Genomic DNA, 16,894 nt, shown 5'->3' with positions numbered 1-16,894 from the left:
TGTTGCAATAATAAAAATAATACTACCTTATACAGAGTGTCTAAAAATTTATTTTAAATAATTATTAGCTTCAAACGGCAATAACTTGTTTAATTTAAATGGAACACCCTGTATATTTTATGCGAATCAGATGCACAATTTAATTGTCTATCAAATTGTATTATACCGTTTTTTACCTATCTTTTCAAGTTTCCGTAGAAAATGCATTTTCTTGTAATTTAGAACTCATTTATACCCATGGAATACTGACATTTTAGATTAGTATTTTTAAAAATGTACCAAAGTTTTAGAGTACAGATACTAATATTGTCGATATAGTTCGTTTAGTTCATTAAAAAATAAAAAAAAACTGTTTAAATATTTGTCAAAGAGGATCAAAACATGATACCAGTATTCAAACTACATTAATTGACTGTTTGCGTTGATTAATAATAATTGCTTCAAATACTAAAAAGCTGAATTATTATGTGTATTAGACAATGTGGTAAAAAGTAACACCTTAAAAATGATATTTAATTTTTTGACAAATGCTTATTTATAACAACAGATACGTTCATTTTCATAACTTATTATTATATTGATTTCTGATTCAAATCCACATTTATTTAGAATAATTTATTAACGAACACAATTAAGTATGTAGTTAATTAGTATTTGGGCGGAAATACTGGTGGTTTATTTAATTAATGGTATACTCTTTTATAAAGATTTAAATAGTTTTCTTTTTGCATACAAATGGCCTAATAATATTATCGTTTTACTAAAAACGATATTACTAGCCTGTACATTTTGTACATTTGTTGTTTTAAAAAAACAATCTAAAATGTCAATATTCCATGGGTATATTGATAAATGAGGTCTAAATTATAAGAAAATGCATTTTCTACGAAAACTTGAAGGAATAGGTAAGAAGTGGTATAATACAATTTGATAGACAATTAAATTGTGCATCTGATTCTCATAAAATATACAGGGTGTTCTATTTAAAGTAAATAAGTTATTACCGTTTAAAGCTAGTAATTATTTAAAATAAATTTTTAGACACTCTGTATAAGGTAGTATAATTTTTATTATTGCAACACAATAACTGATCAATAAATAATCTTCAGTAAATATTTAGTATTAAAAACTTTGATATCCTCGGAGAAATAAAGCCTTAAAATTTATACTGCAATTTCGCAAAATCGAAAATATTTCAAAAACCGGTAAGGTTTAAGTGTAGTAAACAGTGTAATCAAATTTACCTTTATTTTAATCGTAGAAACGAAAAATGCAATAATATACAGGGTGTTCCATTTAAAAAAATACAACTTTGATATTTTTTATTTATTTGGGACACTCTGTATCTTGTAGAAATATTTTTAAATTGTAGCTCTAATAGTCCTTCAACGAAGCCAAAACTTACAATTTGTAAAAATCTAATCGTTTAGCTACAATACTCCGTGTCGTATGTGGTGAACAACCCTGTATTTTTAACTGAACAATAATTTCACTTAAAAGTTTTTTTTAAGAAAGTAGGTATTGAAACCCCCATAAACAAAATAAAACAATATTATAAGCACATATTATTTATTTCTAAATCCATTATTATTATGATCATAATAATCGCATTATAACGATATACAAACATACAATCACTACAATATCCAAAATAAAATAATATAATTTAATTCTAAACATTTCTATGGCTCTAATAAAAATAAGAAAATTATTTCTTATTTTTATCGACAAGTCACTTAAAAAGAAAATAAACATCTAAAAATCTATCTGATATTAGTTACGATTAAAAATTAAGATTTCTTTCTTAAGCATTTTCAGCCTTTTTATCAGGCTGATCGTCTGACTTTGCCTCGGCGCCATCTTGCTCTTCCCCAGGCTTCGCATCTTCACCGGATTTATCTTTATCGTCACTTTTAAACCTGAAAAAAAAAAGAAATTTTTAAATAAATTAAAACAATGTTTTTATTTCAATAAAAGCTGCCTAAATTTGAATGCACCCAGTACAGCCTACTAAGTAGTTGAAATATCCACTTTACGTTAAATCAAATTAAAACATGACCCGAAAAGTTATACAGGGCGAGACAAAATTAATATTGAACAGTGGTCATTTTTTAAAGCAATAAGTTACTCTTTTATTTCAACTGGAACGCCCAGTATATTATTCCAATATTCAAAGGAGAATTAAGGTTGCCTATCTCTCAGACAAAGATTTTCTTAGACACTTTTATTTTTATGATTAAGTGCAGTCGTATATATACAGGGTGTTTCAAAAATGTGCCATCTGGGGGAGATTCCTCACATAAAAATAACATTAAGTCCCTAAAAAAAGTAAAACAATCCGATTCTGCTTTGTTACAACAGTCTTCTTTTCTCGATTTATTATAATTTTCTCCCAAGTGCCTTTTAGCGGTTCGAATATTTTGAGGGTATAAAAAGTGTCGACAGATTCACCAGGGACGTACACCATTCGTGGTACGAAAATTGTTTTTTATGACGATGTGCAAACGAGTAAAATTTCCTGTGCGCAAAAATAAACTCGCGTAAAATAACAATAAACAGCGTAATAGAGAGATATCGCTAAACCGAATAGCGTTAATAAGGATAACGTTAATAAGGCCAGGTGTTATTTCCTTTACGTGAGGTGGTATTAAGTCTCTTCATTTATAGTTATCGGATCGGAAAGAAATCTGTTCGCGTCGCGTCCGCTATTTAAACTTAACCTAACTTTCAATTTAAAACTGAAATTGTTTTGTTTACTAGGTATTTTAAAATTAAAGAGCTAAAGTGCTTATTTTCAGTGCTTTATTGTTCAACGTCTGCCAGTGGGTTTAGAGCAACAAGCAACAAATTCTCTTAGAAGGGCTAAGTCGTCATCTGCTGTAAACCTAAGTCTCTTTATAGGTTCTTTAATATGGGAAGAGGTGGAATCCATATTTTGGGCCATATTTATTTAATTAAAACTAATCCCAGCTACTTAAATATCAAATTACCTAATAAAACTAAAGTAATAATTCAAGACAATTCAATCATAACCAAAAATAAAAGATCTCGCCGGTCGGCCCCGGTTGTCAAATACCCGCACATGCCCATTTAGCAATTTTTAAACGTTATTTAGAAATAGCGCTTGGTGTAATTGATCCGCAAATTACGTCAGGCAGTAACGTTATTAGCGGGCGTTGCGTTAAAAATTCACTCGCGCATATCGTAACCATGATAAGGTCTTCCCCTAGGAGATGCAAGACCTTGTCGTTGGTGGGGAAGCTCCTGGTCAGGTGCTGGGGGGAATCCTCCCTAGCACTTGGCTTGGTCTAAGAAGCATCTCACTCATCGTCTTGTCCCTGACTGTAGTGTCGTGGCCAGGGAATTGCACCAAGACATATAACGATACCGGGCGGGGCTACGGACAGCCTCAATCTTGGGGCATCGGGGGGCACCCCATTGTATTTTACCCCTTACTTCTACATGCGGCGCTCTGTAGAAGTGGACCGACTGTCCCTAGCGACTCATGGGAACACTATGGGATCTGGTAATAATAGTAATAAAAACATCACCGGTGAAGCTGTGGGGAAATCCCCTAGCAACACTGGGAACAGTAACAATGAAAGTTCCAAGGAGCCAAACCCAAAGAGAACTACAGGAGAGGTAGCTGACACTTGCGTGAGACCATCCTCCGCAAGTGGCATACAAGTTACCACCTCCTCCAAGGGTCGGGAGCCTACCTCCTACCTCTAAACTCAACAGGCGACACAAGCTACCGTTTCGTCTACCCGGCCTGGGTCGTAGCTCCTCGACTGTGAAGGACACGGGTCTCCGTAGGAAGTCCTGGGACTGTATGATGAGTTATAACTCAAGAAAGGGGGACACAATAGATCTCTAAGGTCACAGAGATTAACCCCCCTCCCACTTATTCTAAATTCTAAAACCATGATAAGGTACGCGTAACTGAATAACTGCATGACGCTATTCAGTTTTGCGATATCTCTCTAATAACTGTGACGGTCAGGCGCTGTGCACAATTTTAGAGGCCATAAGTGGGCGTGATATGTGCGCAAACTAGTAACCTAACTAGTGCCCGATTCCGAAAATTGGAACCACGAAAAACAATAAAAAAAAACAAAGATTATAATCTGTATAATCTGTGCTTATACCCTGAAAATTTAAGGTTATGATTACTCTTACCTGTCAAATCTTTCATTGTTGATTCTGGAATCGTCATCATCATCATCACTCTTAACAGTGTCTCCTTCTTCCAAAAGCTCTCCTATATCTTTATCCACAGATTCCCACAGTTTGTCTTCGTCTGTCAACTTTGAGTCTTTGTCAGTCCCGCTTTTAGACTTGTCTTTCGATTCTGAAGCATCTGTGATACTCTCATCCCCTAGAATCAAAAATATATGTTTTTTTTTCATAAAAATAAAAATAATATAATAAAAAATACCCCAAAAAAATTAAAAACCCCATTTTATCTCAAAAATGTTGTTTTGAGATATGCAAAAACTGTTTTAGCAAATGTCTGAAGGGTTATTTTACAAAAAAAAACGTGTTCATTGAGTGGAATCATTGTTTTATATAGGAATAGGCGACTTTTGCTGCAGTTTGAGACTATGTTTATGTAGATTTTAATGTCCACTATTAATATACGCCATTAAGCAATTTAAAAAAAAAGATAAGGCGGGTTTTGACGCTTCATATATACCTTCTTTGTGAGACTTTTCCTCCTTTTTCTTCTCCCTCTCTGCAGTTTCCTTCCTTTGCAACTTTTCAGCTCTCTTCTTTAGTTCCTGATTTTCCTGGTATCTGATGTAGCGCTGCATGTGCGGGCGTATTCTGCAATGCCTGTAAAAAATATTTTTATCGGTAAATTTTAATTTAGGTACACCAAGACGTTAAAACAAATAATAATTATTTTAACACTTACGATGCCAACATTTTCTGAACTTCACTAGGCGATTTATCCCTCGGATAGTCCCTTGGTAAATACGTTCTGCAAAGGTCACAATAGTGGACTTCCACTTTCCTAATTTGCTCGATGCCCACGCTCACTTCCTCCTTTTCATCATCTGCAGATGCTAAAAAAAGTTATTTTCATCATAAACATTCAAGAGTTATTTACAGCCGTGAATTTCATTTTTTTCACCGAAATTTTTGTCTTTTTTAAGTATTTTGTATGTCGGTACATTTGACCTACTCTGCGTTCTGTTCACTGTAAATCTATACTAATATATAAAATCCTTAAGTGACTGACATACTGATTAATCACGATCCTGCTCAAACCACTCAACGTAAGAAGCTCAATTTTGGCATACAGGTTGATTCTAGGGTGTAGAGGTTCGATAAGAAGGGATTTTTCGAAATTCCAGTTCCAAAAGGGTGAAACCGTCCCTCAAATATTACAATATTTTTTATTTAAAAAACGGTCAAGTTTCCGAAAAAACGCTTAAACACGTATATTTTATTTTGTTTTTTTACATATTTTACGATTTTTTAAAAATGTATACAGGGTGTTTCGAAAAATCTGGTCATTTATTAATCACGATCCTGCTTAAAGCGCTTGACGTAAAAAGCTGATTTTTGGAAAACAGATTGACTTTAGGGTGTAGAGGTTCGATGAGAAGGGATTTTTCGAAACTCGAATTCTAAGGGGGTGAAACTATCCCTCAAATATTAAAATATTTTTATTTAAAAACCGGTTTCGGAAAAAACTCTTAAACACGTATATTTTATTTTGTTGTTTTACATATTTTAAGATTTTTTTATAAATTTATACAGGGTGTTTCATAAAATATGACCATTGAGTAATCACGATTCTGCTGAAACTTCTTGACATTTAAAGCTGATTTTTGGCAAACGCATTGACTTAAGAAGTTTTCTCGAATCTCAAATTCCAAGAGGGTGAAAACGCCCCTCAAATACTACAATATTTGTTATTTAAAAAACGGTTAGTCTTTCGGGAAAACGCTTGGACAAGTATAATTTATTTGGTTTTTAACATATTTTGAAATTTTTTAAAAAATTATATAGGGTGTTCCAAAAAGTTGGGTAATTTCTTAACCACGATTCTGCTTAAACTGCTTGACGTAAAAAGCTTATTTTTGGCAAACGGATTTTTCGAAAGTCAAATTCCAACGAGATATATTACCAAGTTATATAATAATATCGCCATATTGTTTTTATCTACCACGTAAATCAATTTAGCGTCTGACTATTCGCGCCTTTACTTATAAATTTAAATTTAATCTCTGATAATTTAAACAAAAACAAGAAACGGATAGATATGATAAATATCTAAAATAACAAGTTGAAATAATGCCATTACCAATAAACAAATAATATATTATACCTTATTAATATTTAGAGTTTAAAATAGTGCGCGGGCAGGTGACAGCATTCAGCGATAATGTACACAAATCAGATCGTTTTATTTGACGCGTGCGCACGAAAATCTTGTTCAACGAAAAGGATAGACTTATGCAAGATTGATATTCCTGTTTCTTTTCTTTGGCTTCACTTTCCACTCATTGTGTAAATGCGGTGTTAGCAATATATCCTAGCGTTATAATCCTTGCTTAATGTTTATATTCAAAGATTGTGGTATTAGTTTGTTAATCAACTTAATTATACTGTATGATAAAAAAAACTGTGTCAAGTTAGCTTGAAAACGCCGAGAAATCGATGACATTCACCATAAATGACGGCGATCGTCATTTCCAAACCAACCCTGACATTGTTTTTTCCCTTTTTGTTTTTCTGATCTTACGGTATATTTACCTGGGGTTTCTTCAACTTCGCCAACGGAATCGATAGTTGTGAAATCTTCTAAATTATCTTCTTCGGCGGAACCCTCGCTGCTTCCCACATTTCTCTGTTTTCTCTATAATCAAAAAAAATAACGAATCTTACCAAGAATGTTAAAAACAAAGACAACATAGCGAAGAAATTCCATATACAACGTTTTATTCAATAAATCAATAATAAAAAAATTGTCCCATTTGTTGGAAAACTGTTTGATACACCCTGTAAAAGTAAAATCGAATTTTAAGCTGTATTCCGTTGCAAAACCAGGCGAACCAGACCGGTAAACTACGGTAAAGAGCGGTTCCTGAAAAATATCGGTTTGATACGGAACGGTTTGGTAAAATCTTTGAATAAAAAGACTAAGGAAGGAGCATATAAAAAATCTTAGGTCCACCGCGATGGACCTCAAATATGGCCGACTTAAATTCCGGTTTATCAGTGACGTTCTAATTTTATTTAAAAAATGTAAAACTATTATGTAGGGTAGACGTGGGGTAGACTCAATAATTTTTTTTATTTTACATTGTGAATAAATGTTGGTAGTTATTAAAATTGGGTTATAAATATAAAATTCTAATAAAAATAGTTCAGTTATAATAATTATTTATAACCATAAACATCCGATACGCTACTGAAGCAGGTAAGTCAAATTGACGTATCTAAATTCTTTGACATCTAATCTTTGACAAGTAGTAAATAATAGCAAAAATGCAAGAAAAAATATATAATTAGTTAATTTAAGTGAATTTCATAAATGATCGGTTTACTAAACGTATGTATATTATATAGTCACTTACTAGCGAAAAGTTGTTCCATTATTTCACACATTTTTGCCGAGATCTACCGCACGCTACACAACCAACGGCGATACAAAGAATACAAGGTATGATATTGCGCAGGTTGGTCACTACGTCACAGGTGATAAACGGCACCATTGGTCGACAAGCTCTGCGCGCCAATTTCAAATTGTCAAACAGATTGTGTCATCTGTGAAATTTGATTGTGTCAAAATGTGAAAATAACTTTTCAAATGTCAAGCTCGATGATTTGACATAACTTTTGGGGTTATGTCCTAATTCTTCCCCACTTTAGGTCTTTTTTTATTAGTGGCAATTGTACAATATGGATATTTTTTGTATGGGGTATGACGTCACAGATGGTATGCGCAAACTTGGAGCCGCTATCGATCATACCTTGTTTTCTTTGTACCATGCAACCAACTATTTTAGAGTCTTTTTCGATAAATCGCGATAATGTCACTGTTAATTTAAGCTCTGCCACAATTTTCAGCTAGATTTACTACCTTTATACAACTATCAGTAGTAGAATAAATAATAAATAACATAAAATATGCTCCGTAAAGACTGACAAATCCACAAAATTTCAAATCAAATTCAAATGTGTCAAATGAATCGTCAAACAGAACTGTCAGGGATCCCCACCCTAGAGAGCTTTTTCCGCCCACCATGCATGAATACATGGATAGCATTATGCTCCTTCCTTAGTCTTCTTATTCAAAGGGTGAAATACTACCTCTGTTATAAAATTTATCTTTTATGCATTTTTAGTGTACCTATTCTCTGCTTGTACGTTTGCTTCTTCTTTTCAATGGAGTTTAATATTGAAAAGTACTTAATTAATAAACTGTTAAACTCATTAGACAGCTCAAGTGAAGATTTGAGGTCCAATATTAAAACAGATCAATAATAGATAAACAAATCTAATCAATATTTATATTTTTATAGCTTACAAAACATTCACGATTACTTGTTGTCTTGTTTTTCATGTTTTCTTTAAATGTTCCTGACTTTAACAAACAATGGCTGCATGATAAGTTTAAATAGTCCTAAAAAGCCAGTCTATTTAGTTAATGAAATTTATTTACCTTTACTGCCTACCTCCGTTGCTTTTGGATGCAAATACAAAATATTATTACAAATTTTGGAAATTAAATGAGAATTTCACTCAAACTTCCAATATTTGCTTGATTTCTGTCACATAAATGACATTGATTGACAAACAAAACGAGAAAAACCAGCCTCCTCGCGCTGCACAGTGCTTCAAACATATGGCCTCTAGAGGACAAAAATGCAAAACTACTCTATTATCGTAGGCAATTTATTCAAACTAGGTTTATTTGACAAAAATGATGAGTACTCTCATTGTACTAAATGATGATGTTCTTAGTCCTACGTTTATGAAAAAAAATCTTATAAATAATAAAAATGTTGGAGCTGTGTTACAGCTAAGGAAATAATAATTTATAGTATGAAAACGGTGTAAGTATTAAATAAATCCCTGTGATAAAAAAGAATTGAAATAACATTAGAACATGATTCCTACAATATAAGCCTAATATAAGATAAAAATGTTTTTCTTTAATGAAAAAGAAACAATAATGTTATATTTAATTAAAAAAAAAACTGAAGATACTATAAATTTACTTTAGGACAACAAAATGCATAGATCGTAACTACTCTGATTCAGAAGAATCACTGCTGACAGAATCTTCCAAATTTATAGTATCCAAATCACAGGTAGATGAAGTATCCTCACATATAAGATATTTCTGTACATTACTTTCTAATATGTTACTTTTTCGCGTTGTTACTGTTCTTTTTGTTGGTATGAGGGGTTCGGATGTTAATAGTTACCTCTTTAATAGACCATATCCATATATTATTTTTTTCCTTTTCTTGAGTATGAGGTTTTATAATAAATTGAAAGATGGAAACTTTTTTATGCGACGTTTCGCTCCAACATAGTGGGCTTTTTCAGGCACAAGTGGTGTCTCATTTGACTGGAAGGTTCATCAATATCGAATAAAGAACACATTTTTTGAAATACAAAAAAATTTGAGTTCTTGTCCTTATGATTAAGTCAAGTATTAACCAGATCGGCATTGCTTATCAATTTTACTCCATCTGAAAAGTATTATAAAATAAAGTCCGTGGCAAGCAGACGCAGGTGAACTATACAAAAATTAAAAGTGTATGAATATGACAACAAAAATATTCAATAAATACGATATGTTTTGATATGTTTTTTTTAAATGCCTTTTTGAAGTTTGAAAACGTAAATTTTTTATACCTATTTAGAAATCATCTTAAAAAATAAAAACTAAACAATCACGAACTTGTTTAGAAATAAATTTAAAGTACATACCTTGTTTAACAATATCCATAGTGGCTTTCAATTAAGTACGTACCCTTTAGCTCCATAATATACAGAACTACTATGAATGTTATTCTTTTCACTGATAAGATAATGATCGCAAAATTTATTTTTAGTGAAAATATTTGCTAACAAAAATCGCTGTTTATGAAAAATAATATACAGGATGGTTGAACATTGCTATAAGTATAAAATTACATATTCAGATATTAGTATATTTTAACTTTTTTTTCGATTTTTGTCCATGGGACGAAGCACTGTGCGCTGGTTAGTTTGGTGACGGTTATAACCGAATTTTTCAGGAACCGTGTTCCGTAATAAGAAAACTTTCAGGAAACCGATAGAAACGGAACATAAAACCATAACCAAGGTAAGCAAGGTCTCAAAATAGTCGTACCGTATACCTAAAAATATAAAAAAACACCCTAGAACCTACCTTAAGATGATCGATCGAGCACAAGTGACTCTCGTAATTCATAGGACTCTTGCAAGTGATCTTGCACACCTTGCAGAACGGCAGCAAGTACTTCTTCATGTTCCTGTGCGCCTGACTGGCCTGATGGTCCGCCTTGAGCTGCTTGAAGTTGAGCTTGCACAGGTTGCAGAACATGCTGCGCGACGCCAGCTCGTCGGTGCTGCTGTTCTTCTCCAGCTCGTTCTGCGCCTTGCGCTGCGCCTGGCGCATCTGGATCAGGATGCTGCGCTGCTTCGTCGCCACCTTGCTCATGGAGATCTTGTGGGTGCGGCCGTGCAAGTGGGCCTCGTAGCGACGGAACGTGGATACCTGTAGGGAGATTGGGGTAGAATTAAGTTATAATATATATGGACTAATATACAGGGTGCTACAAATTCGAGGTACGAGCATTGGTATCTCGGAAACTTTTTACTTACATTAACGTTGCACTGAGGACAGACTAACTTAATAAACGGATTGCTGCTACTTCTCTTGCTGCTAGTCTTCGCTTCTTCTACTTTTTCCTTCTTCTCTTTTGGCTTAGATTCATCAGCCTTTTCAACACCTTCCTCCTAGACAAAAAGAAATGAAAAAAAAAATTATACACCTTTTATTAATTTAGGATTAAAATAGTTACCTTAGTTTCTTCTGCTTCAGTAGTTTCAGTATCTTTTGCTTCAGTTGCTTCTTCCTCCTCTGTTGCAGCAGTCTCAGGTTTATCTTTCTTGGCTTTCACCTCTGAGGATTCTTTAGTTTCCTTCTTTTCTTCTTCGCTGTCGCTCTTTTCCATGTCTAGAGCTGGCTTGCGACGACTAAACAGAAGATTTTTTATTGAGGAAAAATCGATAGAAACAATCGAATTAAACAAGGACGTCCAGATTTTGTAGTAGGCCTTTAAAAATCGACACAAAAAGGTATTTAAAATGGCAAGAATTTTTTAGTTATACAGGGTCCTAGAATAAAATATTTTTTTAAGTGCAAACCTAAGTAGTTAAAATATATTAACTTCTACAAGATGGTTCAGAAAGTGTGTGTGGATCGGGATGATTTTTTTTTAAATGGAACACCCTGTATATTATTGCAATTTCGGCTTCCTTTCAGATTACTTTACAAAAATCTTAAGATATGAGCAAATATATTTCGATAGTTTCAAAGATATTAATAAATAAATAGAAAATATATATTTTTCAACCTTTATTAAAAAAATTATTAAAAATACAAGAACTGTCCCGAAATTTAAAACTATATTAGATATTTACTTTAGATGATATGTTCTTACTTCACTATAAATATCGTAATCTTAAATCATACAGGATATTCAAAATTCTACGCCAAACTTTCTAAAATATAAAATAATTTTTCTTCGTATTTTCAAATGGAATACCCTGTATATTATTTTTTAACAAATGAAGAAATAGAAAAAATTCAACAATAAATTTTTATCAAAGTCGCCCAATGATTTTTCTCTCGTATTTTACCATTGAAAAAGCCATATAAAATAATACCGCGAGTAGCTGCGAAACCGTTAAAAATTTTGAAATACTTTAAATAAAAAAATGTTCATTTTTTAATTCTTGTACCTTTCACCCTGTAGAAGTTAAAATATTTTCCTGAAATTCATCCTAGTATTTCATAGTGACGACGATATCCACTTCTCGATATCCTTATAGAACAGGAGTTCTATCTGGGACTACTAATTCTTGTACTACTATTTTTTTATCGCAATGGTACATCCTTTGGGGCTCGAACTCACTGACGACCAGGTCGCAACGACCTGGCCGGATGTATTGCGTTTTTAGCTGCGGCCAGATGAACGACCGGTTTGAACAGAGTTGTCAAATTTAACGATTTTTTACGTTTTACCAATTAGAAAATATTGTTTCAGAAATGTTAAAATATCCGAGTTAACTAAAAAGCGAAGTTGCTATTCACAACAAACAAAAAGTATTGCGTACGCGCGACCGACAAAAAGGGAGATATTCTGTTTCTTTTTTCTACTGATATGGCGCCCTTATCGACTTAAGAAGTAAACATATTAGGGCCATCGTAAAAAAAGATCGTCAGACACTGGCTCTAAATATAAGCAGGTAAAAAGTTTAGCTTCCAGTTATTTCAATGTTTACAATATAACGAAGAATCTACAACAGTAATTACTTCCATTTTTATGAATGTTTAAGTTACTTTCTTAATTTTTTTTTCAAAATACTGTACCTAGTCGAAATATAGTCTAATGAACCCTGTTTGAAAAACGTTAAATTAAATATAATATTTAAAATACAGTTGTCCTCCTTGTACATGACTACAATACAACTAAAAAAATTAATTTAATAAAAAAAACAGGTGGTTGTAGAAAAACTTTAAATATTATTTTTTTTATTTTTTAACATCGAAACTCAAAGGTATAATAACAGGTATCATACCAACCATAAATAGAGTAGGAATATCATATAAAAATGTTTTGAGTTTTTACTAGAATCGACCCTTGATAAAAAAAAAAGGATTAGATTTAAGTTTACCTTTGATCCAGTCTGTATACTATTTTTTCGGATTTTCTGCACGTGTGCAAAAACTACACTGAAACACTATATCTTATAGAAAATAAAATATTGTGCCTTGAGTTTGAGGGATTTCTCTGAAAAATTATTAATTTGGAAGAAAACCGGCAACAAGCGGCAGAAAATAATATTTCCGTGCTGTCTTCTGGTCGCAACGACCAACGGACGGCCAGGACGTTAGTGTGCGCTATATCATTTGATTTAATGGCTTTAGAGGTAGCTGCGGCCTGGCCGGTGCGACCTGGTCGTCAGTGTGTTCGAGCCCTTAGATTTGCACTTGAAAAAAATTCCCTAGTTTTTTATTCTAGGCGCTACAGACGCACCATTGCCGGACCCTCTATATTTAGATCTTATAAACCAACGTGGATAGAAAAACTACAGTCACTCTAAATGAAAACATAAAAAATGGACCGCCCTGTACGAAATTAATAAAAAATAATAATATTTAAAACTTTTTAGGTTATTTTCCAATAAAATCCATATTCTCTTTCTACATCATTTCTTGTTAATATCTTTCCACAGGTTTTTCTCATCAACACTTTTTTCCTCAGTACACATTCTCCTATTTTCTCTTGTTCAAAATCCCTGCAAAAATATCAATAAAACATAATCATCAAAAATTACCTCCTCATTCTAATAATCTTGGCTCTCCGTTCAGCAGCAGCTCGTATCATTATGCCCCTCTTCCTGATGCCGTACGAACTCTCTCCCAACCGTCTCCTCGGGGGGAACCCGCCACCCCTCTCTCTCCTGCCGACGGCGCCCCTGCGTCCCCTCGAGCCCCTGTAGCCGCCCCTAGGCGACGGCCTGGACGGCTTGCGGAACTCGGACTCGAGGCGCCTGGAGGCGTGGAAGGGCGTCGAGGTGGTAATGTGTCTCTCCCTCTCGCCGGAATAGCCCCTTCTTTCGGGGGCGTAGCCTCCTCCGCCTTCGTATCGGCCGCCAGAGTTGTACGAGCCTCCACCTCCTCCGCTGTAGGAGTCGTGACGTGATGCCTGCGTAACAAGGGGGGTGAAAAAGTGAGGTTAGGATACGGTCTGTTCCTGGTCTCCTTTTATCTGTCGTTTTTTTTTTAGGAAAAATCTATCTTATAAGAATTGTTTCTCGTCACTATCATGTCCTAAACCCATATTTTTAGCAGCTAACTGTGACATATCGAGACAAAATTCATTCATTCAAGAATCAATCGTTTTTTTTTAATATACATCTCTAATAATAAATTTATGTGTATATCAACACAGAATAATATAAAGTAAGGTAAAGAAAACTTCTTTTTCAAGACAATGTCTTTGTCATAACCTTATTCTTGAATGACAGTGACATTTTAAACAGTTAACTGGATGTAGTAGACATGTGTCAACCTCAAAACCAGTCTTTCCTTTTTAAAATGTCTCTTATAAAGTAGGGTTAAAGAATATTTAATGATTTTTCCAAGATAATTTCTTTCTTATACCAATACTATAAATGTCAGTCCTTTTTTAATATCTCCCAACACCAATATTCTTAAATGAAGCAACAAAAACTGTGGTATTTTCATACATGATTCAATCTGAATCAAGCATTTTTTTAATATATCTTATATTTCTAAAAATAAATTAAATTTGAACATGTATTCTAGTTCAAGACAATGCCTTTCTCATGATCTTACATGAACATATTTCCAAAATATACTAATATTCTTAAAATGGGGCAATACAATGACAATTTATACAGTTAACTGGGATATAGTAGACATATCAGTCCTAAAACCAGCCGTTCTTTTTAAAGGCGTCTCTACAAAGTAGGGTTACAGAACCTTTAGTTATTTTTCCAAGACAATCTCTTTCTTATAACCATACTATATGTGTCTGTCCTTTCTTAATATCTCTCATATCTCTTAAGGTATGTGGATGTCGATAAACAGCACATAAAGTAAAGAATACTACTTTTCTAGTTATTTCATTTATGTTAGGTACTAAAAAATAAATAGCATGATCTCCTCTTAACAATGTTCAGGTTAAATGACAACACGATGACATATTAAGCAGCTGACTGAATATTTTAATACTGAAGTCAAGTACAAGTTCAAAAGTATACTCAAAAGTTCCAAAAAGCAAAATTACTTATGAGTAAGAATAACAATTTCAATTTGTGATAGCATAAAGAATTTCTTAGAAAACCTGCCCTTATAGTAGCTTCCTACTTTCTTTCTACTACAGTCATTTTTTACAGCTCTAATATATGCATTCGAAAAAAATAAGATTTATCAGCTTCCTTTCCTAACATCAATGCATTTTTGACACTTCCACAATTTAGAATGTTAAAATGTATCATTTTAATGCCACCATAGTTCCTTTTATAGGTACACTCAATGTCTGTCAATTTGTCTGTCAATTTAACTGTCTACCCTGACAAGTACATTGAAGTTTTAAAAATTCTGAGTATATCTACTAGATTATATTTTGGAAACATTTCTATAATTCTGATTCTCTGCTATATTCATTAGCATAAAATGTATTCATGTGTGTCTCTCATTTTTGAGTAGTTTTTTAATAGATATATTGCAATAAATTCAATGTCAGTGTATTCTTACTCATTCCAATGAACCATGCTTCATCATGTAAATAATGATCTATTATTTACAATCCTTTAAAGCCTGTAAAAATCGATACTATAAAGAAAAATTAATAATTACCTCTACCCTTTGTCTTTTTCGCTCAGGAGAATGACGGTCGCGCCCATAACTTTCCTGAAAAATTAAGAAAAAGTAGTTTAAAATCAATATTTCCTAAATCTAATTGTTTCAAATCAGGTTGCAATGATTTAAATCAACTTGATTTAAACATCTAACAGAAATAATAATAATAAGTAGTAAATATACTCACCACTCTATATGGTTTAGAATACTCATCATTTCTTGAATATCTGTCACCGCCATATTTGTTGCCGAATGAAAATCGATCAGGTGAAGATCTACCGTATCCTACATTTGAATAGAATAGTTTATATTACATTAATTTCACATAAAACACACACAAAGAATAAATGCATATTTTAGACTAAAATAACTCTGAAACAATATTTAACAGAAAATAATAAGTCTTACCTCCACTATTCCAAGATGAATTGCCTCGATTGGAGCCCCTGTAAGAGTTTCCCCTTGAATATCCTCCTCTACCGCCTCTGACCATGATGTAGTTGAAAAATCTACACCAAAAAACGTATTTATATAATGTAAAATTAATATGTTGACCCTGTATAATTAGTAGACAATGCTTTTACTCTAGCCCTGAAGTACTGTCTAGAAATTACTTGTAAAACACTTCTCGGGCCTTTAATACTTAATTTGTAACATGCTGTACGTTATGTGCGTGTGATTTAGTTATAAATTTAATAAAAATGTATGAAAAGTAACTGGAAAATCGATCGGCATTGCCCAACGGGAAAACACCCTAATTTAGTCTAGTTAAAGGTTTACTTACCACTCGAATCGAAAATGCACAAAACTCGATATGAATATGTTGCTTTTAGGTCTAAATAAACTATAAATTCCTTATATTATCCAGGAATTAAACAGCTAGAACGCGAACCAAAAACGCCGACACATCAAATTCAAAATGGAGGACCAAGAGCCACAGAAGAATTTATATTGTGGAAGGGCAGTGTTGCCAAACTATATTTTGTAAGAAAAATAATAAAATATATATTTTTATTTTTTATACAATGACTTTTATTAAAATTTAATTGGATTTTATTATTAAGTATATTTTAAATGCTAAACAGTATTAGATTGAGATCCAATTAAAACAATATATAAGGAAAATACATTTTTGAAATTGAAATACATTCTTAAAATTTACGATTTTTAGTGAATATGGCAACATGGCAAGCCAAAAGTCGGACATGCGCTTTACAAAACCGGAAATCGGAGGAACGA

The 16,894-nt window shown here is 33.0% G+C and overlaps 1 protein-coding gene across 1 annotated transcript; it reads right to left on the bottom strand.

Moving 5' to 3' along the window:
• Positions 1-1,555: 1,555 nt before the first annotated feature.
• LOC115890081 (titin homolog) lies at positions 1,556-16,582 on the bottom strand. The gene is made up of 13 exons (XM_030910212.1): positions 16,440-16,582; positions 16,064-16,164; positions 15,843-15,940; positions 15,653-15,706; positions 13,603-13,973; positions 11,061-11,235; positions 10,861-10,995; positions 10,406-10,753; positions 6,769-6,871; positions 4,919-5,069; positions 4,697-4,836; positions 4,180-4,378; positions 1,556-1,919 (listed from the first exon to the last, which is right to left on the bottom strand). The coding sequence occupies exons 2-13, from the start codon at positions 16,146-16,148 to the stop codon at positions 1,805-1,807; spliced, it is 1,974 nt and encodes a 657-aa protein (XP_030766072.1). The 5' UTR covers positions 16,149-16,164; positions 16,440-16,582; the 3' UTR covers positions 1,556-1,804.
• Between the last annotated feature and the right edge of the window lie 312 nt (positions 16,583-16,894).

The sequence above is a fragment of the Sitophilus oryzae genome, unplaced genomic scaffold (assembly GCF_002938485.1).
Source record: "Sitophilus oryzae breed Bouriz unplaced genomic scaffold, Soryzae_2.0 scaffold_85_pilon_pilon, whole genome shotgun sequence".
NCBI classification, from domain to species: Eukaryota; Metazoa; Arthropoda; class Insecta; order Coleoptera; family Curculionidae; genus Sitophilus; species Sitophilus oryzae.
Note: the sequence above shows the minus strand (reverse complement) of the source record. Positions and strands in the feature narration are given on the sequence as shown.